The sequence below is a fragment of the Chiloscyllium plagiosum genome, unplaced genomic scaffold (assembly GCF_037043375.1).
Source record: "Chiloscyllium plagiosum isolate Xiang-an unplaced genomic scaffold, Cpla_swu_hap1 HiC_scaffold_33, whole genome shotgun sequence".
Lineage (NCBI taxonomy): Eukaryota > Metazoa > Chordata > Chondrichthyes > Orectolobiformes > Hemiscylliidae > Chiloscyllium > Chiloscyllium plagiosum.
In genome coordinates this window covers 14,777,077-14,804,842 of record NW_028270171.1, presented here as the reverse complement: position 1 = coordinate 14,804,842, position 27,766 = coordinate 14,777,077, and the positions used below count along the sequence as shown (strand labels likewise).

General features: G+C 41.3%; 1 protein-coding gene across 6 annotated transcripts in view; it reads left to right on the top strand.

Annotated features, from left to right (window-relative positions):
- The window catches only part of pla2g6 (phospholipase A2, group VI (cytosolic, calcium-independent)), an 84,094-nt gene that overhangs the window by 42,020 nt on the left and 14,308 nt on the right, over positions 1-27,766 (top strand). For 4 of the 6 annotated variants that reach the window (XM_043679771.2, XM_043679772.2, XM_043679775.2 and 1 more), the window contains 9 exons: positions 1,357-1,544; positions 8,217-8,313; positions 10,713-10,895; positions 12,731-12,839; positions 15,125-15,262; positions 16,774-16,864; positions 16,988-17,151; positions 19,707-19,857; positions 21,701-21,837. In XM_043679771.2, coding sequence (XP_043535706.2) covers positions 1,357-1,544; positions 8,217-8,313; positions 10,713-10,895; positions 12,731-12,839; positions 15,125-15,262; positions 16,774-16,864; positions 16,988-17,151; positions 19,707-19,857; positions 21,701-21,837 — 1,258 coding nt within the window. The remainder of the gene's footprint in view (positions 1-1,356; positions 1,545-8,216; positions 8,314-10,712; positions 10,896-12,730; positions 12,840-15,124; positions 15,263-16,773; positions 16,865-16,987; positions 17,152-19,706; positions 19,858-21,700; positions 21,838-27,766) is intronic. The other 2 variants (XM_087978300.1, XM_087978301.1) reach the window with 2 other exon arrangements.

The following is a 27,766-nucleotide window of genomic DNA, read 5'->3' as shown; positions in this document are numbered from 1 at the left end:
TTTGGAATTAGTGTAGACATAAGCCCCAACCTTATTGAATGGAAAATTAGGCTCCAAGTACTGCTTGACCTATTTCTCCTGTTTCTTATGTTCTGAATTATGGTTTAGCAATGAAGGATTGTGTGTGCAGTAGACAACAGTCCAGACAGTATTGTAGGCAATGCTGAGAATCAATTTAGTTTTAATGCTGGATGACTGCCTTCTTGCAAACTGCAGGTCAACTCCTCCTAGTCACTCAATTCCCCAGGTACAACACCAGTCATGTTTACTAATTGCTATTTAATCATTTTCTGCTGTATTTTAACCACTCCCATGTTCTATGGCCAGTGTCCAGCTTCCAAAAATGTCCTGAACACTGGCGTTCATTGAACTTCTATTACCACAGAAGGAAATATGAAAAGAATCTTGCAGCATCATTTATGACTGTCTGAATCAAGTCTTTTAGTGTTGTGTTGGACATCCAGAAGCTGATTAATTGTGACTGGATTTAAATTTGCTCGTTATAATATGAAACTTATGAATCTAGGTAACAAGGTTGGTGGGACAGGATAAAAAAGCAATTGTGAAAGGTAGACAAAGTGTTGGTACAGTGATATTCCAAATGCTAACGGTCATCTTAGAATTTTAATAGAATAAATTAACTTCCGTAACTGTCACTGTAGATAATCTTAATCTTTAAGCATGAAATGGATCCTTTTTCATCCATCCCATTAATGCTTTGAATGGTGTCTCCACTGTTATGTACACAAGGTTGTGCTTTCATGCAGAGGTTCATGGAAAGCAGTATACAAGGTTGCCTTCCTGCATTCATATTGCTAACATAATTTCTAATTGTTTCAGTTTGTCGATGCTGTTCTCAAAAGGAAACCAACTTGCTTACACAGTGGACTGTGGCTGATCGACCAGCATCTTATTCTCTTTCAGAGATGTTCATATAAGGGTGATGCGTGCTTTCTTTTCAAATTTGAGGGACTGAAGCAGATTGCTGAAATTAACAGAACTGAAATCGTTACATGCATTTTAACACAATCCATATGTTTCTCTTTAAATTGCTACCATTTCAGTTCCTTCGATCCAAATGAAGTATCTATGCCAGGCCTCCCACTAGTGCCCATTATTGTTATATTATGGACTGTATACCCATTGGAAACAGGCTTGGATCCTTCCACATTTATTTAGCAAAATTATTTTAATGACCATCTTGCAGGGGAGACTTTAGTGTGCATTTGGGATAAATGTGAGCCCAGGTGCAAAGTGATTAAGTGACCATGAACTAGTCCATATTTACCTGCTGTATCAGACAATAAAAACCCTAACCTTTCTCTCCATCTTTTTATGTCTGTTTCTAATTCACAGTTGTTCAGCAAACACCGCTCTGTTGGAGTGAATCACTTGAGCAATAGCGGTGAGACACCGCTTCATGTTGCTTGTCGACTGGGAAAAACTGATGTAGCTAAATCCCTGCTCCATTGCCAAGCCAATTGTAATATTGTTGGATCGCACGGTTATCCAATCCATACAGCCATGAAGTTCATCCAGGCAGGGTAAGGGCAAGAAATGTTTTAACCTCCTACTCCTCCATCTTTCCCCTCCTTCAAATGCTGCTTAATTACTGCCTGTACTTCTGTTTCCAACCCTGCCTCATTCTTTAAATTCATTTGTTTTCCCTTTCTCTTGTTAACGATGTGCACAGACTCTGCCTGTTTCAACTTAGCAAAATACGTGACAGCCATTTTCTGGTTTGGTTAAAAAAAACTTGGCAGTGAACTGCCAGTCATCATTAAATAGTGCGTTCTTTATGGCCACACCTCTACTGATTTGAAATCCATTAGCCAACCAATCGACATTTTTTTCCCTCGTACATTGTGAATGTTTTCTTTTTGCGTTGGTATTTCTTGCGAATTGTCACCATGAACATAAGAATAAAACCTTTGACAAAATGCATCTTTTTTCAGCAATACTGAAGTTCCATACAACCAAACTGCATCTAAATATGACAGTTCATTCTTGGGCTATGGATAGTGACAGCTGGTCAGTATTTTACATTTTTGACAGTTTTCATGCAGCTGAACCACGGTTTGCGTCACTTATGTGATAGAATCTTGACCTCTCCTTTATCTGTGTATAATTTGCCGAGGAATCCAAAAGCTAGAATCTTGATCATTTCCAGTCCACCACTTTGGCTGAATTTACTCCTGCCATTGCTATTTTGACTGACAATAAACCTGAAAAACTTTCTATTCTCAGTCATATGTGCTTAATTTTGCTTTTTCTACGTCTATATACAAATGTTAAAAGCGTATTGACTGAGAAAAGCTGATGTGGCTAAATCCATTGGCAAGTAGAAAGTGAGGACTGCAGATGCTGGAGATCAGAGTTGTGAGTGTGGTGCTGGAAAAGCACAGCAGGTCAGGCAGCATCCGAGGAGAAGGAGAATTGATGTTTCAGGCATAAGCCCTTCATCAGGAATGGCAAGCCAGTTAGGCTGCTATAGGAAAGATGTCGTTAAACTTGAAAGGGTTCAGAAAAGATCTACAAGGATGTTGTCAGGGTTGGAGGGGTTCAGCTATCAGCAGAGGCTGAATAGGCTGGGGCTGTTTTCCCTGGAGCGTTGGAGGCTGAGGGGTGAACTTATAGAGGTTTATTAAATCATGAGGGGTATGGATAGGATAAATAGTAAAGATCTTTCCCCCACAGTAGGGGAGTCCAGAACTGCAGGGCATAGGTTGAAGCTGAGAAGGGAAAGATTTAAAAGAGACCTAAGGGGCAACTTTTTCATGCAGAGAGTGGTACATTAGGAAGTAGTGGAGGCTGGTACAATTACAACATGTAAAATGCTTCTAGATGGGTATATGAAAAGGAAGGATTTAGAAGGATATACGCCAAATGCTGGCAAATGGGAGTAGATTAATTTAGAATTTCTGGTCGGCTTGGACGAGTTGGACTGAAGGGTCTGTTTCCGTGCTGTATGACTTTATGACTCTATAATACTGTTGAAAAGCATGGTTACTTAATTATTACAAAACTTATCAACCTGAAACCTTACCTCTGCTTCCCTCTGCACAGATACTGCCTGATTTGCTGAGTATTTTCAGTTTTTATGGCTGATTGCTAGCATCCACACTATTTTGTTTTTGTGCTCCCTCTTAGAATGACACTCACCGAATGGTTACAGCATGGAAAAAGGCCTCTCAGCCCATTGTGTCTGTGCCACTTGTCTGCAAGTCTCATCTAGTCCTACTTCCCTGTCTGTTCTCCTTACCCTAACACACACATTCTCAAAGTGTTTACCCCATTCCTTTTCAAAAGAAACATTTGAACATTATAAGAGATAGGATTTATAGGACATATAACCATCTCGAAAAGAATAATCTGATCAGGGACAGTCAGCACGGTTTTTTGAAGGGTAGGTCATGCCTAACGAATCTTATTGAGTTTTTTGACAAAGTGACCAAATAGGTAGCTGAGAGTAAACCGGTTGATGTGTATATGGATTTCAGCAAGGCGTTCGATAAGGTTCCCCACAGTAGGCTATTATACAAAATACGGAGGAATGGGATTGTGGGAGACATAGCAGTTTGGATCAGTAATTGGTTTGCTGAAAGAAAACAGAGGGTTGTAGTTGATGGAACATGTTCATCTTGGTGTCCAGTTACTAGCAGTAAACTGCAAGGGTCGGTGTTGGGTCCACTGCTATTCGTCATTTTTATAAATGACCTGGATGAGGGATTAGAAGGGTGGGTTAGTAAATTTGCGGACGACACTAAGGTCGGTGGAGTTGTGGATAGTGACGAAGGACGTAGTAGGTTGCAGAGAGACATAGATAGGATGCAGAGGCTGGGCTGAGAGGTGGCAAATGGAGTTTAATGTGGACAAGTGTGAGGTGATACACTTTGGACGGATTAATCTGAATGCAAAGTACTAGGCTAATGGTAAGATTCTTGGGAGTTCAGATGAGCAGAGAGATCTCGGTATCCATGTACACAGATCCCTGAAAGTTGCCACCCAGATTGACAGGGTTGTTAAGAAGGCATACAGTGTTTTGGCCTTTATTAATAGAGGGATTGAATTCCAGAACCAGGAGGTTTTGCTGCAGCTGTACAAAGCTCTGGTACGGCCACACTTGGAGTATTGTGTACAGTTCTGGTCACCGCAATATAAGAAGGATGTGGAAGCTTTGGAAAGCGTGCAGAGGATTTACTAGGATGTTGCCTGGTATGGAAGGAATGTCTTACGAGGAAAGGCTGAGGGCCTTGAGGCTGTTCTCGTTAGAGAGAAGAAGGTTGAGAGGTGACTTAATAGAGACATACAAGATAATCAGAGGGTTAGATAGGGTGACAGGGAGAGCCTTTTTCCAAGTATGGGGACGGCAAACACGAGGGGACACAACTTTAAAGTGAGGGAAGATTGGTATAAGACAAATGTCAGAGGTAGTTTCTTTACTCAGAGAGTAGTAAGGGCATGGCATGCTTTGCCTGCAACGGTAGTAGATTCGCCAAGTTAAGTGCATTTAAGTTGTCATTGGACAGGCATATGGACATACATGGAATAGTGCAGGTGGGATGGGCTTCAGATTAGTATGACAGGGCGGTGCAACATTGAGGGCTGAAGGCCCTGTACTGCGCTGTAATGTTCTATGTTCTATGGTGCCCCTACTCTGTCAGGATATGCATTCCAGTTTATAACCACTGCTGCATAAAACTGTTTGCCCTCATGTTGCTGTTGGTTCTGTTGCTAATTACTTGGTGACCTCTGGTTTTTGACAGTTCCACCAAATGGAAAACGTTTCTCCCTGTCTACTTTGCCTTAACTCCCTATGAGTTTGGAGATCTCTATTAGATCTCCTCTCAACCTTCTTTCCTTTATGGAGAACAAAATCAGCTTCTCCAATCTATACCTGTAACTGAAATCCCTTGTCCCCAAATTATCCCGACACCCTCTCTAAGGCATTCACATCCTTCCTGAAGTGTGATGCCCATTATTGGGTACAGTGCTTTTCTAGTTGAGACCAAACCTGTGTTTATAAAGGTTCACATAATTTCTTTCCTTTTTGTACTCTATGCCTCTATCTATAAAACCTAAGGTCCTGTGTGCCTTTGTAAACATTTTCTCAAACTTCCCTGTCACCTTCAGTGAATTGTGCGCATGTACCTGAAGTCTCTCTGTTTTTGCGCTATGTTTACAATTTAACCTTTTATTTGTATTGTCTTTCTTTATTCTTCTGATTAAAATATATCAGTTCACAATCTGTTACTTGTCTATTCGTTCCGCATACATCTGTGTCCTCTTGAAATCTATCACTGTCCTGCTCACAGTTGAAAATATCTTGCAAGTTTCATGTTGTCTGCAGATATTGAAATTGTGCCCTGTGCAACCAAGACCGAGGCATTAAAATATCAAGGAAAGCAATGGTCCCAGTACTGATTGCTGGGGATCCTACTGTATCCCTTCTTCCAGTCTAAAAAACAATCATTCACCATTACTGTCTGTTCTCTAACTTGATAGTAATCAGTTGTATTTTCTGAGACAATTGACGTACAAGGATAGAGTTGGCATTTAAGAGAGGGTTGCCAAGAGATACTAATTGGGATTTCTTGCCCATAACTTGAGCACACCTGTAATTATTAACCATTTGGTTTTGAAATATATCTTTTACGGTTGCAGTGATCAAAATGCCACTTCAATTCCATGTAAGTTTCTCACAGATAAAACATTATTTTGTCTCTGAAAATCTCTGCAGGTCAAAAACACTCAATGTGAGTATGGGTTCTGGGAAATGTTGAGGATGTTGGACGATGAAACACTTTCTCATCTGTACCCAATGCTGTTATCAGCTATTACAGTCATAGAGTCATAAAATTGTACAGCATGGAAGCAGACCCTTCGGTCCAACCCGTCCATGCCGTCCAGATATCCCAACCCAATCTAGTCCCACCTGCCAACACTCGGCCCATATCCCTCCAAACCCTTCCTATTCATATACCCATCCAAATGCCTCTTAAATGTTGCAATTGTACCAGCATCCACCACTTCCTCTGGCAGCTCATTCCATACCCGTATCACCCTCTGTGTGAAAAGGTTGCCCCTTAGGTCTCTTTTATATCTTTTCCCTCTCACCCTTAACCTATGCCCTCTAGTTCTGGACTCCCAGACCCCAGGGAAAAGACTTTACCTATTTACCCTATCCATGCCTCTCATAATTGTGTAAACCTCTATAAGGTCACCCCTCAGCCTCTGATGCTCCAGGGAAAACAGCCCCAGCCTGTTTAGCCCCTCCCTATAGCTCAAGAAGGAGCAACATGACCTCCCAACTCCTGTACTCAACTCTCTGACCAATAGGGGAAAGCATACCAAAAGCCTTCTTCGCTATCCTATCTACCTGCGACTCCACTTTCAAGGAGCTATGAACCTGCACTCCAAGGTCTCTTTGTTCAGCAACACTCACTAGAACCTTACCATTAAGTGTAGAAGTCCTGCTAAGATTTGCTTTCCCAAAATGCAGCACCTCGCATTTATCTGAATTAAACTCCATCTGCCACTTCTCAGCCCATTGGCCCATCTGGTCAAGATCCTGTTGTAATCTGAGGTAACCCTCTTCGCTGTCCACTACACCTCCAATTTTAGTGTCATCTGCAAACTTACTAACTGTACCTGTTATGCTCGCATCCAAATCATTTATGTAAATGACAAAAAGTAGAGGACCCAGCACCGATCCTTGTGGCACTCTACTGGTCACAGGCCTCCACTCTGAAAAACAATCCTCTACCACCACCCTCTGTCTTCTACGTTTGAGCCTGTTCTGTATCCAATGGCTAGTTCTCCCTGTATTCCGTGAGATCTAACCTTGCTAATCAGACTCCCACGGGGAACCTTGTCGAACGCCTTACTGAAGTCCACATAGATCACATCTACCGCTCTTCCCTCATCAATCTTCTTTGTTACTTCTTCAAAAAACTCAATCAAGTTTGTGAGACATGATTTCCCACATAAAGCCATGTTGACTATCCCGAATCAGTCCTTGCCTTTCCAAATACATGTACATCCTTTCCATCAGGTTTCCCTCCAACAACTTGCCCACCACTGACATCAGTCTCACTGGTCTATATTTCCCTGGCTTGTCCTTACCACCCTTCTTATACAGTGGCACCATGTTTGCCAACCTCCAGTCTTCTGGCACCTCACCTGTGACCATCGATGATACAAGAGGCCCAGCAATCACTTCTCTAGCTTCCCACAGAGTTCTCGGGTACACCTGATCAGGTCCTGGGGATTTATCCACCTTTACCCGTTTCAAGACATCTAGCACTTCCTCCTCTGTAATATCGACATTTTACAAGATGTCACCACCTATTTCCTGAAGAAGGACTTACGCCCGAAACGTCGATTCTCCTGCTCCTCGGATGCTGCCTGGCCTGCTGTATTTTTCCAGCACCACATTTTTCAAAACCTATTTCCCTACAGTCTATTAAAGATTTAAACGGAAAATGAAAATCATACCATGTCATTAATTGATTGTGATTCACTTGGAAAAGGCATTGGGATCAGGAGGATTTGAGGTTTAATTCTTAGCTTTGTAATAGGATTGAGAACATCAGCTGGATCAGTAATTGGGGGAATCCTTTGGTTATAGTGCCCTTAAATTAGAAGGAAAAGCATCAGCAAGAATGGAAGCTTCTGGCTGTTCAGGAGTCTTGAAGAAGGATGCTAATGGTTCCTCAATAATACAAAACTTGAGGGTTATTTGTAAAAGAGACATGTTTCTGTCTTGCATGTATCAGGACAGGTGTGAGAATGCCAAATTCCAAAGAGAGCGGCATGCTCTTAAGATTTGGCATTCTTTCATCTGGTCTGATGCATTGAAGATGAAAATCTTAGCAGTGTGTCTGTCTTTTATGCATACCACAAGAGTAAGTCATGCTTGGCATGGTTATCCAGTCAATCATTGACTAGTCACTCTGGTATTCAACTTCAAGGCTGTCGCACAAAATATCTCTCTTTTATCGGAAGGTGTTTGTGGATTTGCACATTACCTTCATGAGAAAATGGGGAAAGTGAAAAGGAACGTCTCATTTTGGGCCAAGTTGCACCTTTCAGACGTTTCATTTAATACTTAGGTTGTTTTATTGTAATCCCAATTATTCATAAAAAATCATGACTGTAAGTGCGTAGCCTAGTAATACTCACACCCGTTATCTCTCCTATTCGTTTCCCTGTAGGTGCGCTGAGGCTATCCTAGATACAGACCCAAGTCAAATCTCCACTGAAGATCCTCATTATGGAGGGACACCTCTCCATTGGGCCAAGAAATCAGATGTAAGTTTTATTCTCCCTGTATGATGTAGTTCATGAACTTCTCCACCTGGGTCTTTGGTACTTGAGAATTGTGATGAGATTAGAGTGAGTTTTGGATGATTGGTGTATTCCTGGTTATGCAGCCTTTCATTGTAATCAAAGTAATTGTGTCATTCACTCGACAACATTTCAATACTTTGTGCTAGATTTACGAGAGGATTTGTAGCTCAGGTTGAGGTTGTAAGTTTGCTCACTGAGCTGGAAGGTTTGTTTTCAGACGTTTTGTCACCAAGTTAGATGACATCATTACTGAGCCCCCGGTGAAGGCTTCGCCAGAGGCTCACTGATGATGTTACCTAGTATGATGGCAAAACGCCTGAAAGCAAGCCTTCCAGCTCAGCGATCAAACTTACAGCCTGAACTTTGTGCTAGATCTTTGTACATTTTGTTCAAAGTGCATTTATTGTCAATGAAATACTCTGCATATAAATCTAACCAGAGATTATAATGAGACTTAGGCTTGAATATAGCTTGTCAGCTTTTTGTATAAATGTATTCAATGGTGTAATCCTGTAGTATACCAAATAGGAAGAGTCTAAATGTATCTCTGAATTATGTTGAGTTAGCCACTCTTTTCCAGAGCATTGCAGTTATACTTAATGTTCTTGGGCTAACAGAAGGGAATCAAGTCTAGTTGTCAAGTGGCCTGGGATAGTCAGGCTTCACTGAAGTACGTCACAAGGCTAGTTAGGTTAAAGTTTCGAGAATGTCATGCTGGAAAAGCACAGCAGGTCAGGCAGCATCCGAGGAGCAGGAGAATCGATGATTCAGCCAAAAGCCCTTCATCAGGAATGAGGGCTTTTTGAGGTGTAAGAGTTGCATGCTGAGGGACCCTCTTATACAGAGCATTTTATTCCAATCATTTGGTTTGTCTCCAACACCACCTTATTTTTATCTGTTTGTAATGATCTGTCTGCATCAATTAATTGGATTTTTGGCCATCGCTTCACTTGTTATTCAGCTGGTGACACTTTCTTCACACCGCCTTGATCACCTGCAGGGGCTTATTATTCGGTTGCAGTTATACTTAATGTTCTTGGGCTAACAGAAGGGAATCAAGTCTAGTTGTCAAGTGGCCTGGGATAGTCAGGCTTCACTGAAGTACGTCACAAGGCTAGTTAGGGACACTTCACTCACGCCATTTGTATGAGCTTTTGGTGTCTCTGATAATAAAGTCTGTGCCTGCATGCTCTCTTCACCACCTGATGGAGGGGCAGCACTCCAAAAGCTTGTGATTTCAAATAAACCTGTTGCACTTTAACCTGGTGTTGCATGCACTAACATTAGGATGAAGAACCAGTTTGCGACCTTGAACAGATTGTGGTGAGCTATCTTTCCATTGTGTTGGATGATGTCAATGTTTCCTTGGTGGCAGTTCTCTGGCCTCTGAGTCAGGAGGATGTAAGTTCAAGCCCCCACTCCAGAAACTTGAACACATAATGGAGACTGATAATTCTTTGTATTACGAAGGGAGTGCTGAACTGCTGGAAGTGTTGTCTATTTTTTCATTAACCGGAGATGTAATTAAATTACTTGGGAACAAGTGGGACTTGAACTCAACTGAGAGATAGCGACACCACTGCTGCCCGATTAGAAGTGTTTTTCAAATATTTTCGAATCAATATGTTTAGAGATGTTATTAAATGCCTCTGGAGGAGGTGGGATTGAACCTGGGACTCCTTGCTCAGAGATTAGGACATTGCCACTGTGATGCAACAGCCCTTAAGTGCCATCGTTGAATTAATTTTTATTTTCTATTTTTCCTAATTAACTTGTTCAGATATGTTACTGCATATTTCTGCAGCGGGTGGGACTTGAACCCGGGCCTTCTGGTTCAGGGATGGGGCCACCACCACTCTGTCACAAGAGAACCCCTAAGTACTATCTTTGTTTATTTTTGTTATTAACCTATTTTTCTAATTAACCTGTTTAGAGATGTTATTATACACCTCTGAGGTAGGCAGGACTTGAACTGTGCCTCCTGGTTCAGGAATAGGGACAATACCTCTGTGCCACAGGAGAGCCCAGGTGTTGTCATTGAGAGGAGATTTATAAAAGGTTCTACCTGTCCTCTCAGATTTGTGGCGTTTAAGAAGTGCAGGGGAGCAGTTCCATTGTTCTGACCAACATTGGTCCCTCGATTAGTCTGAAATGAGATTATCTGGTCAATTATCATACTGTTTTTTGTGTTACCTTGTTGGTGAATTGGCGGCTTGTTTCTCTCTAGCATTGACAGTAATTCAAAGCAACTCCATGTGCTACAAAGTGTTTTGTAATGTTCTAAGGGTGTGAAAAGCTCTACATAAATACAAGTATTTTTGTTATGACATTACAACACTTTGTTGAATGAATCATTTCAGATGATCCGACTGCTGATTAACCGTGGATGCGCCTTGGACTACTTAAGTAAAACTGGAGAGACACCATTGCACATCATGGTGAAACGTGGGCGTTTTGAGTGTGCCATGATTCTGTTAGTACATGGAGCAGATACAAATGCAAAAGGCGAAAGTGGGAACACTCCTCTTCATCTTGCCATGAAGGTCAATACTTCTTAATGTCTTATAGAAAAATTTTGGTTCATGCTAGTCCATATCCCCGAGTTAAGCTGTTCCAGTGCGGTTACAACACTGGTATCTACCTGACAGTGTGGAAAATTGCCAAAGTATGTCCTATACATAAAAAGCAGGACAAATCCAACCCGGCCTATTACCGCGCCATCAGTCCACTCTTGATCATGAATGAAGTGATGGAAGGTGTCATCAACAGTGCTGTCAGTAGCACCTGCTCAGCAATAACCTGCTCGGTGCCACCCAGTTTGCGTTCCACCAGGCCAGCTCCTGACTCAGTATAGCCAAACATGGACAAAAGAGCTGAAACCCAGAGTTGAGGTGAAAGTGACCACGCTTGACATCAAGGTTGCGCTTAATCAAGTGTGGCAGCATTTGTGGAGAGAGACCAAGCTAACGTTTTGAGTCTAGATCACTTATCATTATAGCTGACATGATGTGTGGTGAGCATATGTTCCGATCATTCTGAATCCGATTACTTAATCTGCACTATCGCTTCCCCGTATTCCACCCCTCCACTTTTGCATAAAACCTCCACACTCTCATATCAGCTCTGATGAAGAGTAATCTCGGCTGATTGTCAGTTTGTTCTCCACAGATGCTGCCTGACCTGCTGTGATTTTCAGCATTTTTTCATTTTTAGTACAGACTCCAGCATTTGCAGTAACCGCCTCCTAATTTGTGTCTGGGTTTCTCAGTGACTAAGAAGGATAGAATTAAGTGTGATCATGGCTTTCTGTGCAACTAATAATCTTGATAACTTTAAACAAATAACATTGAGAGGACAGCACTAGCCTCCACTAACTTTGTGATGTTTAAGGCTCATTTCCTGCCCACTGATCTCAGGACTTTGTTCATTGCTGATATGGGAGGAGAAAGTCTTTTGTTATTTCAGCTGGAGAGGAAAGAGATTATGAATGGGCGTTCCACAAATGGGAAAGAATTGTTAGCATTTATCATCATGTTTGTCATAAGGTCATTGGCTCATTCTGGGGCACTGATAGACAAACATTGGCATTCATCCTTCAGTGCCAGGATTAAATGGCAAGTGATAGCAGGCTATTTATTTATAGTGGGCATTGAATGCTGTTCTTAAACAGTGTGTCTCCACTTTCCCCAAAATTGAATTTTCCAATTGGACTAATTAGATTTTTTTTCCCCTCCTTCCTAGCCCAGGGGCATTGCGATGAGCTGTAACTGCTCATAACAATCAAGTTTCCAATTCTGCGCCAAAGTTGTGAGCACCCTCCTTGGAGCATGTACTTTCAAAGCAAGAGATTTTATTTCCAAGAGTGAGCATAATGTGTGTTTTATAAAGTGTTCTTGTCAAGAAGTAAGTTTGCGATGTGGAATGATGCCAGTAACATGGGTTCAATTCTCGCATCAACTGAGGTTATCATGAAGGACTGTCTTTCCCAACCTCTCCCTGGCCTGACGCATGATGTTTATATGACTTTGCCAAAAAATGCTGATTCAGAGCTTAAGCAGGATTCCTTATAAAGAATAATAACTTAAGCATAAAGGCAAATTACTGTGGATGCTGGAATTTGAAACCAAAAGAGAAAATGCTGGAAAATCTCAGCAGTTCTGGCAGCATCTGTAAGGAGAGAAAAGAGCTTTGACAAAGGGTCAGTTAGACTCGAAATGTCAGCTCTTTTCTCTCCTTACAGATGCTGCCAGACTTGCTGAGATTTACCAGCATTTTCTCTCTTGGTTTCTTAACTTAAGCACTCTTTCCTTATAAAGAATAAAGTACTCTTGAAATGTACTTTTCTTAAAATTTATAAAATGACTTTCTATTGTTGCAGCTAGATAACCTGGAACTTATCAAGGCTCTGATCGTGTTTGGGGCTGATGTGAAATTGCCCAATGATTTCGGCGAGACACCTGGTTTGATTGCTGCACGCCACAGTAAAGGTGGGGGAAACCTTTAACTTAGCAAGATGTAGCTGGAGAATGCGAGGGCTGGATGTCTTTCACAGAAAAGATTCAGACCTTTTAAAAATTTTGCTGCAGCCATCTAGAGCTGCAAGATCTACCAAAAACAACTGAGTATGCAATTTAAATAGAATCATTTAACAATGAATCCCTACTATATTTGATCCTTTGTTTTCTGTGCATTTCTTAAACTGTTTCTTAACCTTCCTTTACAGTCGCTGTTTTCCCAGTTTTTCACCTTTACCTTTTTTATGTTTGGGAACTGAAATAAGATTCTGTATGAACCCCCATCTGACCTTTCCTCTTCCAGCATCTTTATCCCCCCTACAGCCGGATTGAATAGCCAGCGTGTGCTTCGAGAGTGCTAAAAAAGTGTGAAAATAACTCTAAATCCAAAGCTACTGCCTGGTCAGGCTTCAAGATATTTAAAGTGGACAATATTCCTCCTTTCTCCTTTGAATGGCTAAATGTGACTTCCTCCTCAATTTCCCTAATGCTTCTCTTGTGGTAGGCAGACATGCATTTTGTAGAATGTGTGCAATGCTGGAACATTTATTGTTCATTCCATGTTGCCCTGAAAGATGGTGGTTGGTTCCTTCTCCTTGAATCATTATAGTCTTTCTGCTGATGCTGCACCCTTGTGATGGTCGATAGAGTCATAGAGTTATACAGCGTGGAAATAGCCCCGTCGGTCCAACTTGTCCATGCTGATCAGAAATCCTAAATTAATCCAGTCCCATATGCCACCATTTGGCCCTTATCCCTCTAAACTGTTCCTGTGAACCGAGAGAACTGTCATTCAAGGTGATGAAACGGCTGCAGTGTGTGGCCAAGATTTTGTCTCCTTTTCCGGAGTGACATTGTTCTAGCAGGGGCAGCTGAACTCAAGAATAGAGGAGTGGCACTTCAGGTCTCCACCCAAGCCTTCTGTGCCATCGCATGTCGCTGCAGTAAACAACGCCAATATGTGCGCATGTCCTTTTTAGGGCTTTGTTTGTGTGTGTGCCTTTTATGATTTAAAAATATTTTATAAAGGTAGTAAATTTGTTCAAGTTGAAGAATATGAATGTGGAGAGTTGTATGTGATTTCTTTGTGTGTAAGGTATGGTATATTATGTGACACCAAGTGCTTGATCAGATACTAATTCAGTGAGACAGTGTGACCAGAGCATGTTGCATGAGATATTATTATGCATTGATTTCAGCTGATACCAGTTTGTGTCATGGAATGCTATTGTTTTTAAAGTGCTATCCTACAATTTATTTCCAAGTACTGAAGTTGCTTTATTTAGCTTGTTACAACCATCCAATATGGTGAGCTAACATTTTTAGGATTGCATTACTTGGGGTTCAGTTTCTGCGTGTAAGTCTGGCCCTATTCCTTTGATAAGGAGCAAAATCAGAAATTGCTCGATAAGCTCAGCACATCTCGCAGAACTGTTCTGAAGAAGGGTTGCTGGACCCAAAACATTAACTCTGCTTTTCCCTGCACAGGTGCTGCCAGAACTGCCGAGTTTTTCCAACACTTTCTGATTTTGTTTCTGTTTTCCAGCGTCTGCAGTTCTTTACTCCTTTGATAAGGAGGTAGTTTTCCCTGTGCTGATTTTCTGTAGTTTCCTATGGCTTCTGTAAGAACACGTTCAGCAGTGGCATTGGAATAGGCTGCACACCCTACTTGGCCACTGATGATGCAGCGTAACTAACCCAGATGGTCTAGAAATTGCTGCCTGTGAATGAATTGCTTTTTGAATTGCAGAAAAGATATCCAGTTTGGGAAAGCCTGGAGAGGGGAGTTTCAGAAAGAAGATCATTCACTGCTTAGCCATAATTGTGCATAGATGCAATGCAGAATAGTTCACATTAATCCGCATGATTATATTCTCATGCTAGAGAGAAAAATAACTCTCGTATAACAGAAATTAATTGGGTATTAAATAAAAAAGTTGTCTCAGACAAACCTACCTCAGCTAAATGAAACTCTCCTGCTCTCGCTTTTCCCAGCCTCACTCACTTGATCAAAGGAGATAAATGGGAAAAGTAGAAGCAAGCTTCTTAATGTAGAAGTTTAGCTCCTGAAAAAGAGCCTAAGATGGTACTTTAATTTGGTCTGAAACTTCACAAGTTTTGCTCATGTTTTAAAAGATACATTAACAATACATAACAATGAGATCTGCATGAATGTAAATGTGTTTATTTTTGGTTCAAATTTACGATTGTGCCTTGCTTGTTTATATCCTGGTACTAACTGTTTGATGCCTTCAAAGGCAGTAACCGGAAGGTGATGCTGAACCTACTGTGTAGTATAGGGGCTGAACGCTGTTATCCACCTTCTCCAGACTCCCCCTCACCGTCACCCAGCCATACTGCAAGACCAGTCCCAGTGAAAACCAACCGTGGATTAGGTAACCTCAGCCATTTGGCCCCTGTTGCTACATCCTCACTTCTGTATCCTGGATTCCTGTCCTGCTTTGCAATAGGGTTAGAGTGGGTGAAGGAAATCATCTTCTAAAATAATTGTTTATCAAAAATTACAGGCCAAGCTGCTCTGCAAGATTTGTCTTTCTTCTGTTGCCTTTTTTCTTTGTTTTTAATTCTCCTTTTTTATTTATTTTTGAATACACTGAAGCTTTAATTTAAGAATGCTATACATGAATGGAAGATCTTGTATTTAACATTGCTAGAGAGGTGATTGTGAAATGAGTTATGTAAAGTCATAATTGTCACCTTCGTCACGTTTTCTTAAATTTTTATGCAGTGATCAGAGCCTTTAATATTTGTTTACCAGTCTGTAAATTTGAACACGATAGTCAGACAGTGCCGGGTCACCATTTTGAAAACATCTGATTCTCAAAATGCTGGGCGTGAGCATAGTTTATGCATATTTTCCTGACTGACTAGCTACAATAGGCACATTCTGTTTTGACCTTCTCTCCTGAAAGAAGAAAGGTTTAGGGACTAGCTCCTCCATTTGACAGCAGTATGGCAACTTTCCTGCCTGATTGCTATATCTCTGTGATTCCCTTAGATTTTCAACTCTATCAAACGTACTCAACAACTGAGGATCCATAGCCTGATTAACTTTTTTTGCATGCGCTAAGCATTGATTGTCAGGTAGCTGTTTAAGCTAGCCTCTATGATTCTCTAAATGTCCTTTCTTGGATAGCAATTGGTAGCATGAAAAAGGGCTATTTGACTAATTATTGCTTCTACCACCTTCATCCAGTTGGCGGTGACCAACTCTGCTTTGCTGAATGCCCCTTAATGTGAAATTAGTTGATTATGTGTAGGCTGGCAATTGAAGCTTGTTCCTTAGCAAATGCCACAGCAGTATCTTAAGTCCTGTGAGATTTGTCAGTCAGTGTTGATTGTAGGAGATCGTGACCCCTAGTTTTTAAGATCGTCTGTCGGGCACTACTCTTGGGTTATGGCCAGACAGCAAGGTTATATTTATTGCCCACTCCGATTTGAGAAAGTGATGGTGTGGCCACCTTCCTGAGTTGGTGGTGGTGATTGTGATGGTGATGATGATTTACTGTAACTGAACATCTTGCTCGAAAATTTCAGAGGGTACTTAAGAATCAGCTATGTTGGTGGGGTTGGAATAACACACAGTCTGGAACTAAGACCCTTCCCTAAAGGTCATTAACAAGTTAGGCTTTTACAACAATCTCTCAGCTCAAGGTCACTGAACCCAGCTCTTTATTTTTGAGTTTTAATTCAGATTAAGATTTTGTAGGTTCTGTGGTGAGTTTTCAACTTCTGTTCTCCAGATTATTAGTCCAAGTCTCCCGAGTACTAATCCACTAACAGTTTGTTATACTTATGTACCTCTAATCAAATAACAGCTGTGTCTCCGAGTCTGCACTTTGAATGGAAAAGTGGCCTAGCCTCATAAAGTGTCTTCTGTTTCTAGGATTTGAGGATATCTTAGGGATTGCCACTGTAGTCGGTTCCTTATCGAAAGGGCTAGATGCTGCAGATGGTGATGGATATGTGCACAGGAGGTGAGAAAATGAATTGAACAGACAAAACACAGTTTCTTTGTGGTAATGAAACTTTATTTTGGGATAAAGGAATTAATATATAGTAATAAAGGGAGTGTTTGACGATGTTATGTTGATTTTCAGATATGATCGTTTACTGTGCTTGGATGGGGGTGGAATTCGAGGGCTTGTTCTAATTCAGCTACTTATTGCCATCGAGCAGGCTGCTGGCCAGCCCGTCCGGGAGCTGTTCGATTGGATATCGGGCACCAGCACTGGTGGAATTCTAGCCCTTGCTATTGTACATGGTAAGTACTTGGCAAGGCGTGCAAGCCTTAACCAGGATTTCGAACCATGTAGGTTTGGCTTTGGAAGTGAGTGTTGGGTAGGTGGGGAACATCAGTTACATGTGAAGGTTAGTTGAAGGTGGGCAATTTATTGTGTGTTTTTGAAAGACATAGATGTCCATATAAATGATGTGACTACTTTATTTGGACAAATATGGGTGTGAATTTCATCAGAGCTTGATTTGATTTATTGTCACATGTACCGAAGTACAGTGATAAGTTTTGTTTTGTGAGCAGTGCAGGCAGATCATAACAAACAAGGACATACAGATCATAAGATGCTTATACAGAGCGAGGTTACAGGAGGTACACAAAAACAAGGTCAGCATTAGACTTGAAATTACAGGAATCTATTCAATGACAGCAGGGAAGAAGCTGTTCTTGAACCCGTAGGTGCATGTATTCAACCTTCTGTATTTTCTGTGCAACTGTTATTATAAAATTATAAGTATTAAATATAAGGTTTTGAGAAATCTAGTACTCAACTTGACTTCACTGATTATGCTGAAATTTATTACCCCCTTCACCGTCGTTCAAGGAGCGACATTAGGTAATTTTTTTGCTGTATTTGGGTTTGTAAGGACCAACCAGAGACAAGAGGACGATAGTCAATCTTACTGCTTGGATCTATTAATATTGCCACAGTGTTTTCAATCAGTTTTCAGCAGCAGCCTGCGCGGTATTTTGGGCCAGATATTTACCTTTATTTTGACCATTTTTTAGACCCAGGTTCTGTACTATTGAGACAGCTCTCAACCCAATCAGTCCAGTTACTGACATCTGTGTTGGGTTGATCGGTTTGTGGCTGTACTTGTCTCTCCACAGGAAGGCTGCATTCTGTACTCAGCTGGGTACTTTTAGAGAAAAAAGTCCTTGTATTGTTTTTCATAAATTGCATAATTTGAGAAAATTCAAGCCATGTTTTAAATTATCTCCATTTGAATCTTGGTTCCCTCTTTTCTTCTAAAGCTAATCCAGAGAGAAAATCACTGACACTGAATTCAGAAAGTTGTGCTGCATAATCCTCATGAGATATATAAAAACAAAATCAACACAAATAGGTGTTGGAGTTGGTACCCAATTATGTTTAAAAATAAATTCCTGACTTCCTGATGCATGCTGGGAAAATGCCCTGAGGAGTCTGCCCTGTCAACCAGTTGGTCTTAGCTTGATTCCAGGTCTGCTTTACCTGGGGAATTGCAACACAGAACAGAGTGTGTCTGTTTTGATTTGTGATCCATGCTAAGAGAGCTGATACAAAAACAGAAATTGCTGGAAAGTCTCAGCAGGTCTGGCATAATCTGTGGAGAGAAATCAGAGTTAACATTTTGGGTCCAGTGACCCTTCCTCAGAACTGAGGCGAGCTGATGTTGGCATTGAAGAGGAAGAGGAGAAAGTGAGGACTGCAGGTGCTGGAAGTCAGAGTCAAGAGTGTGGTGCTGAAAAAACACTGCAGGTCAGGCAGCATCCGAGGAGCAGGAGAATCGATATTTTGGGCATAAACCCTATAATGTGGGCTTATGAAGCCCTTCCTGATGAAGAGCTTATGCCCGAAACGTCGATTTTCCTGCTCCTCAGATGCTGCCTGGCTTGCTCTGCTTTTCCAGCACCAGTCTCTCGACATTGAACAGGAAGAGTCCTGTTTGAACTCTTTTCCTCATTTAAGTTAGTTAACTTCAAATCAGGCATTTCTGGGAGCACTGCAGGTTAATTCACTGCCCTTGGGCAAGGGGAAATGGTGATATTCTCCTCTGATCTCCGCAAAGTGAACCTAGTTTGAAATATCATGTGGAGAAAACCAGGCTAGGATCTTCCTGGTCTCAAACACTTGTTGTCTAGACTCACGCGTACAGTGTAACCAGTGAAGAGAGAAGTTCTGTTGCCAAAAATCTGTGTGTCTCATGAGTAAAGAATAAGCATGTATACAGAATTATTATTTAAATTGGTTATCATCTATTGTTGGTATTTTCCATTGTCCCAATGCACAAAACTGGAAGTAACTCAAAATGAATTTTGCAAAGAACAAATGTGACAGCATTTTCAATCTCTGATTATATAGGTTATTTGATAATGAGCTGAGAACAATAATGGGATTTGGCTGAAGGGGCGGCATCATGAAACTAAAAGTTTGAGTCCAGCAACATCTTGGGTGGAAGAAATCCTTTCCTATTGTTTTATCATTTTTACCCATTGCTTTTTTGCTGGACCATTGTTTCATGTCTATGAGACCATACTTATGCAAATAATTACCCCCTAGTACCTTACCACGGCCGCCAGATCGCTAATAACTCCCCAGTATCTTCGCTAAAGTTTCTTGGACATTGATTGTACTGTACTAACGGACTAGTGACTCATAAGCAAAAATGCTGGCAGCATTCAGTCAGTCAGAGAAGAAGTGAGTTACAATCTCATGTTGTCAGCACATTTCTGTGTTAACTATAATGTGTGCTTTTCTGATTTCTGGGTACTTTGCTTAAGGCTCTGACTGTTGGGGTTTGCTTTCCTGTTACACATAGGCAAATCCATGCAATATCTGCGTTGCCTTTATTTCCGGATGAAAGATGAAGTGTTTAAAGGATCCAGACCATTCTCATCGGTTCCACTTGAGGAGTTTCTGAAGAAGGAGTTTGGGGAAAATACCAAAATGATTGATGTCACCAAACCTAAGTGAGTTCATAATTTTCTCTTGGAGGCTTATGGTACTGTTGAATTTTCTTGCACAGGGAGTGTGGAGACCAGATTGTTGAATATTTTTAAGACAGAAATACTTCACTAGTAAAAGAGTCAAAGAGTATCAGAGTTGAGCGGGAAAATGGAGTTGAGGCTATGGTTGGATCAGCCATGACTTTATTGCATGATGGAACTATGCTTGAAGGGCTGAAAGGTCTGCTCCTATTCTTGATTTATGTTTGTAAATGTAATTTACAGTTGACTGGACAACTGATTTATGATTCCAATTGTGTGGGTTCAATTCTCACACCAGCTGAGTTTATCATGAGGACTCTCCCTCTCCCCCTGCCTGACGTATGGTTACCCTGGGGTTAAACCGCCACTAGATGTCTCTGTGAAATGAGAGCGCAACTCTATGGTTCAGTAGGACTATGGCTTCTTTATCTTTTACCTTTGTGTAGTATTTTCAGTTTTAGGATGGCAATTAAAACTTGTAGTTCAGAGGAACTGAAGGGCGCTGAAGCACAAACTACAATGAATTTATCAGATATACCAGATTTATTTATATATAAACTTCAATATATCATCTGGAACTTAATAGCAGATCGGAACAGAAGTAGGCCATTCAGTCCATTCAGTGAGATCATGGGTGATCTGTGGCCTAACTCCATATTCTGGACTTTGGCCCATATCCCTTAATACGTCTACTTAACAAAAAATTATCGTAGGTTTAAAATTAACAACTATCTAGCATATATTGCTGCTTGAGGAAGAGAGTTCCAAATATATTTTATCTTGTGCTACATGCAAAATACTGTCCATTTTCTAAAAAGAACTGCGTTCACCCAATCCTCAGTACTATATTAAAATTCAGTCTTCAACTTTTAGAATAAAAGTGAACTATGATAGTAGACATCATGCTTTTCAGTTGGTTTAACTGTTACTTTAATTAATGTTATTGCTGTCAGTAGTCATTCAATCAGGGCACTCAAATGTAAAATGAAACGCTGTTTAACATTCACATGAAGCGGGGTGCTCAAATGTGGCTTATGGGTAGCATTCTCTTGTAATTTAGTCAGAAAATTGTCCTTCAAGTGTCACTCCAAAGCACTAAATCAAAACTGGCACACTAGTCCAGTACTGAGGGAATGCTGTTGTGTCTGACATTTTTGTCTTTTAGTGTCTGGAATAAGTTGTCAGAGGAAATGGTGGAGACAGGTACAATTACAACATTTAAAAGGCATCTGGATGGGTATATGAAAAAGAAAGGTTTATAGGCATATGGGCCAAATGCTGGCATATGGGACTACATTAATTTAACACATCTGGTCAAGTTGGACCAAAGGGTCTGTTTCTGTGCTGAACAACTCTATGACTGTATAACTGATGCTAAACCCAAGCTCTGTTGTCCCGCTCAGAAGAACGTGAAGGATCTCAAGCATTGTTTTGACAGAGACCTCTCCAGTGTCCTGGCCAATATTTTTCTTACAATCAGCATCATTATAAACAGATTATTCAATCGTCATCATATGGCTGTTTGTGGTATCTTGCTGCGCTTTTCATTAGCTACCACAGTTTCAATATTTAAACTGTGACTAGTTTCAGAAGTAATCCATGGGCTGTAATGCACTTTGGGACGTTCTGGGATTGAGAAAGTTACTGAATGATTGTGAGTCTTTTTTTCATATTAACCATTGTGTTGGGGGATTGTTTGCATCAATTACCTTGATGCTGAACATGGATATGTTTATGGTTGGAATTCAAATTTTGGGTAGTGGATACGTTGGAAGTTAATGTCTGTATGCATTCCCCCCCCCTCCCAACCCACCTCTGCCTGTAGAGTGATGGTGACTGGAACTTTGGCTGATCGGCATCCTGGGGAGCTTCACCTGTTCCGCAACTACAACCCGCCAGAACCACAGCATGATCCACCTTATACGAGGACAGCAGAGTTCCAGGCACTCACCCAACCTAAAGGTAAAATGTGCTACAACAAGCACCTCTAAACTCTTGTATCTTCTTGTTACCTTGGGATCAAAGCTTACAATTTAAGGGATTATGACGTGTTAAGGGATATGGGCCAAAGTCCGGAATATGGATTTAGGCCACAGATCACCCATGATCTCTCTGAATGGACTGAATGGCCTACTTCTGTTCCGATCTGCTATCAAGTTCCAGATTACAAAGTCAGGTTGAAGTTTATATATAAGTAAACCTGGTATATCAGATAAATTCATTGTAGTTTGTGCTTCAGTGCCCTTCAGTTCCTCTGAACAACAAGTTTTAAATGCATGAAATGTTGATGTTCGTGATGTGGCATTTCAGGCTTATTGCTAGTTCCCCTTGAATTGGTGATGGTGAGCTTTCTTCTTGAATACAAGTGAGTGGTTTATTAGGCCAGTTATTTTTTATTCATTCAAGGGTGTGGACTTCTCTGGCTGGGCTAGTGAAATTTTAATTTATATTGTTTATTTTTAACCAAGTTGTAGATCTGCTCAGCAATATACAGTCAAGAAGTAAAGGATAAGCATGTGTACAGAATTATTGTTTGAAGTGGTTATCATTTATTGTTGGTATTTTCAATTGTCCTAATATACAAAGTTGGAAGTAACTCAAACCGAATTTTGCAAAGAACAAATGTGACTGTATTTTCACCTCTGATTACATAGGTTAGTTGATAAATGAGTTGAGGACAACAATGCAATTTGACTGAAGGGGAAACATTGAAATAATTTCATAATGAAAGCACAAATCTTTAATTACTTCATCAATTTGATCTTGCTATACAGTGTGGTAGTTTAATGGGTGAGTGACGTGCTGTACTCCTGACATAGCTGTAATTGTCACCTTGAAACAGAATAGCCCAGTATTGATGTCACATATTTAATATCAAAACTTCTAATTTAAAAAAAAATGCTTAAAAATGACTAGGCATTGCATCATGTTTCTTATTTGCAGTGTCTTTTTGTAGTTTTCGAAAGGAATTTCTTGTGTGTATCATGCTTACCAGCTTTGAATTTATTATGGACCAGAACAAATCCCTTCAAAACATATTAAGAAGGTAACCTAGACTCTTAGCTTTAAAATAAGAAAAGGTTGATGTAAGGTGTTGCATTCCAGATGTAATTCAATTGGTCAAACGACTGGACGTTAAGCAAAACACGAGATAAGACCATAAGACATAGGAGTGGAAATAAGGCCATTCGGCCCATCGAGTCCACTCTGCCATTCAATCATGGCTGATGCGCATTTCAGCTCCACTTACCAGCGTTCTCCCCGTAGCCCTTAATTCCTCTAGACAACAAGAATCTATCAATCTCGGCCTTGAAGACATTTAGCGTCCCGGCTTCCACTGCACTCCGTGGCAATGAATTCCACAGGCCCACCACTCTCTGGCTGAAGAAATGTCTCCGCATTTCTGTTCTGAAATGACCCCCTCTAATTCTAAGGCTGTGTCCACGGGTCCTAGTCTCCTCGTCTAACGGAAACAATTTCCTAGCATCCACCTTTTCCAAGCCATGTATTATTTTGTACGTCTCTATTAAGTCTCCCCTTAATCTTCTAAACTCCAACGAATACAATCCCAGTATCCTCAGCCGTTCCTCATATGTTAGACCTGTCATTCCAGGGATCATCCGTGTGAATCTCCGCTGGACACGTTCCAGTGCCAGTATGTCCTTCCTGAGGTGTGGGGACCAAAACTGGACACAGTACTCCAAATGGGGCCTAACCAGAGCTTTATAAAGTCTTAGTAGTACATCTCTGCTTTTATATTCCAACTCTCTTGAGATAAGAGACAACATTGCATTCGCTTTCTTAATCACAGACTCAACCTGCATGTTTACCTTTAGAGAATCCTCGACTAGCACTCCCAGATCCCTTTGTGCTTTGGCTTTATTAATTTTCTCACCATTTAGAAAGTAGTCTATGCTTTTATTCTTTTTGCCAAAGTGCAAGACCTCGCACTTGCTCACGTTAAATTCCATCAGCCATTTTCTGGACCACTCTCCCAACCTGTCTAGATCCTTCTGTAGCCTCCCCACTTCCTCAGTACTACCTGCCTGTCCACCTAACTTCGTATCATCGGCAAAGTTATTCAAACACTATCATTAAAATACAACAAAAGAAGAAAATAAAGAAAAGAATTGACTTAGCTCTAACTCTATTGGAAAACTTAACAGAATATTAGATTAGCTACTGAACTGTAACTGTTCCAATATAGTAACATCCCATTAGCACCCCCTTGGCAAAAGGCAGATTCAGAAAACAGATTGTCTCACATGCAACTCCAGCAGCCCAGGATAAAAACCATCAAGAGAAAACACTGAGAGCAGAGCAGCCGGGAGAGACTTACTGTGGCTTCCAATACTGCTAAGACAACTGCTACTGAAAAACTAAGAAACTAAAATCCTTGATTCTGAGAGAGCTTGACCCCACCCATTCAGGCTGCTGCTATTGTTCCAACTTTTTAAAAAAAAAAACCCAAGGCCTCACAAGCTATTTATTGGAATTCCAAGTAGACAACTCACACCTCTGTCTTAAAATCTCTTTTCAAAAAAAGGACAAAATAACCTCTTAAAGTCATAGTATTGGGGGATCTAAGATGGCGGCGATCTGAGAAGATCACACTGCAGAGCTTCGCATCGCAGCAGGAGCAGGACGGTCCTTTAACCCACCCAACCCAGGTCATCAGGATTTCTTGGGGCGTTGGAAAGATTGTGGAGCCCCAAGAAACATTTAAAAATTGACTTACCTGTATTTTCAGCTGTTCAGAAATGCCTAAAAAGGGAGGAGGAGCATCTGAGGCCGGGCCTGCAGCAGCCTCTGAGTCGATTACTCTCCAGGACCTGGTGAACCAGCTCTCAAAATCTCGCGAGATGTTGGGGAAACAGATTGAAGAGAAGCTGGCTCCAGTCTCTCTCATGTTGCAGAAGCATGAGCAGCAGCTGGGAGACCTGGAGAAGAGGACGAATGAGGTGGAGCACAGAGTCACAGTGGTGGAAGCTGATGCCAGTTCATTCAAGGAAGAGATCCAAGCCCTGAAGACGCAGGTTCGTAATTTGCGTGACCAAGTGGATGATCTTGAAAACAGGGGCAGGAGAAAAAACATTTGGATCATCGGTCTGCCTGAGGTAAGGAAGGTGAGCGGCCTGCGGAATTTGTTGAAGATTGGCTTCTGAAATTCCTTGACTTGGAGACTGGCATGAGAGGATTGAAGATAGAGAGGGCTCACTGGTCGCAGCACGGAGGTCGGGTCTGGGTCAACGCCCTTGTCCTTTCCTGGTGCGGTTCCATCACTACCGGGATAAGGAGAGAGTCATGGAGGCTTCCAGGCTCCAGGGGAAGGATCCAATGGCCCTAATTTACGAGGGGTTTTTTCAGGACTTTTCAGCGGCGGTGATCCAGAAATGAAAATCGTATGATGGTGTCAAGAGAAGATTGAAAGAGCTTGGGATTCAGTACTCCCTGAGATATCCGGCAGTGCATCGGATCACCTTAGATGGATCCATGCATCTCTTTGACACATCAGAGAAGGCAAGAGACTTTGTGGACAAACTAACCTAATTTAAACAATTGTAGTATGTATAAATATTGTTGCTTGGGTATGCGTTTATCATTCTGTAAAAGAAATGGAGGAAATCCGGTTGGGGCTTTGTTTTTCCCCTTTTTTTTCCTCAATTGATAATAATTTGGTTTAAACTATGTCTGGCGGTGGTTAAGATGTACATTTTAAATTTCGAAGTTAGGACATGCCAAAGGATTGGTGGGGTATTTATTCCCCCTTTTTTTTATAAAAGAATTTTTTTTTTATTCATATTGATATTCTATGGGGTGTTTATTCTTTTTGGCTTGTACTTGCGATGCAGCTCTAGCTGGGAGAAGTGAAGTTGGTTGAGATGGTTAGATGCCTATTTATGGACAGTTCGAGACGGGTAGTTGCCCCCTCCGGGCAGGGGGTGAGTTCCCCTACTCAGCGCTATTGGCACTTTATATGTTGGTTTGTCTTCTGGTTTTTGTTGTTTTTTATTTTTAATAATTTTGTATGTTTGTTAAAATGTAGTGATTTTAGTTTATGTAGTTTTTATATTTGGTGGACCATGCAACACTAAGGCTCAGCAATATGTGGTTCGGGTTCCTCCTCTCTGGAATTTAAATGTAATTGCAGAAGATTATGGCTAATGATTTGATGAAATGGTGTACCTGGAATATCAAGGGAAGTCACTCACCAATTAAGAGGAAGAAGGTACTCTTGATTCTTAGAAAGGAGAAGGTGGATATTGCTTTGTTACAGGAGACACATTTGGATGACAAGGAGCATCTGAAATTACAGCAGAATGGCTTTGACAGAGTTTATTTTTCATTATTTAATACCAGAAGTAGGGGAGTGGCTATATTGGTAAGGAAAAATCTCTCATTTAAATTGTTGGAATGTGTTAAAGACACATACGGGAGGTTTGTAATTCTTAAAGCTTTGATAAATGGGGAAGAATATGGCATTTTAAATGTTTATTGTCCCCCAGCTCATCCTTTTAAATTCTTAGTAGATGCTTTTTCTAAACTGCTAAGTCTCAAGTCTCGGCACATCATTGTAGGGGGAGATTTTAACTGCCTCATGGACCCCACAGTAGACAGGTTGCCTAAAGGTTCCTCGATACCCTCTGCACAAACTAAACAGTTATTGGGTCTGTGTAGGGAATTAGGGTTGGTGGACGTCTGGAGGTGTCTCCACCCTACAGGTAGGGATTTCACGTTTTTCTCCAATCTGCATAGATGTCATACGAGGATTGATTTTTTTTCTGACCCCCCCCTGCGGTTACCCTGGATCTGGTGGCATCCTGTACGATTGGGAATATTGCCATCTCTGATCATGCTCCAGTGTACCTCATGGTTAAATTTAAGGATGTTACAGTGGATTCAAGGTACTGGCGAATGGACCCATTTATTCTCATGGACAGCAAGTTTGTGGAGTATTTCTCTAGGGAATTTTGGACATTCCTAGACATCAACATAGGCTCGGTTGATAGCTCATCTGTTCTCTGGGAAACTGCCAAAGCTTATGCCGGAGGGTTAGTTATTTCATATTCCACATGTAGGAAGCGGCAGAAGGGTGAGCAGCAACGTCTCCTTGAAGCACGGTTGAAGGCAGCCGAGAAGGTCTATTTTGACAGACCCTCATTGGTCAAACTACAGAGGATTGCGGCACTGCGGTCTGCACTAAATTCCGTGCTCACGCAGATGGCAAAGAAGGAGCTGGCTTTTGCAAAGCAAAGGTTATACGAGCATGGTGACAAGCCAGGCAAATACTTAGCATACCTTGCCAGAAAGAGAAGTGCCCCACAAACCATTACAGTGATTAGGGAAGGGTCTGGGAACCTAACATGTGATTCTAAAAAGATTAGTTTGGCGTTCCAGAGATTCTACTCTAAGTTATATCAGTCTGAGAATTGTGAGGAGGGGCAGGCCAAAATGGAATCCTTTTTTAAAGATCTGAAGCTCCTGGGTATGACTCCCGAACAACAGCCCTTTCTCAGTGCCCCATTATCAGAGCAAGAAATGCAGGAAGCTGTGAGGCAGCTACAGAGTGGAAAGGTGCCCAGTCCTGATGGACTTCCCAGTGAATTCTATAAGGAATTTATAAGTATACTGTCAGGCCCGATGCTGCATATGTTTAATGACTCATACAGTCATGTTTGTCTCCCACCATCTCTGAGAGAGACCAATGTTTCACTTATCCTTAAAAAAGGGAAGGATCCAGAAGACTGTGCTTCATACAGGCCCATCTCGCTCTTAAATGTGGACTTTAAGATCCTTTCTAAGGCTCTTGCGTTAAGGCTGGAGACTGTGTTACGCTCTATTAGTAAAGAGGATCAGACGGGCTTCATAAAGGGTCGCAGATCCTCCAATA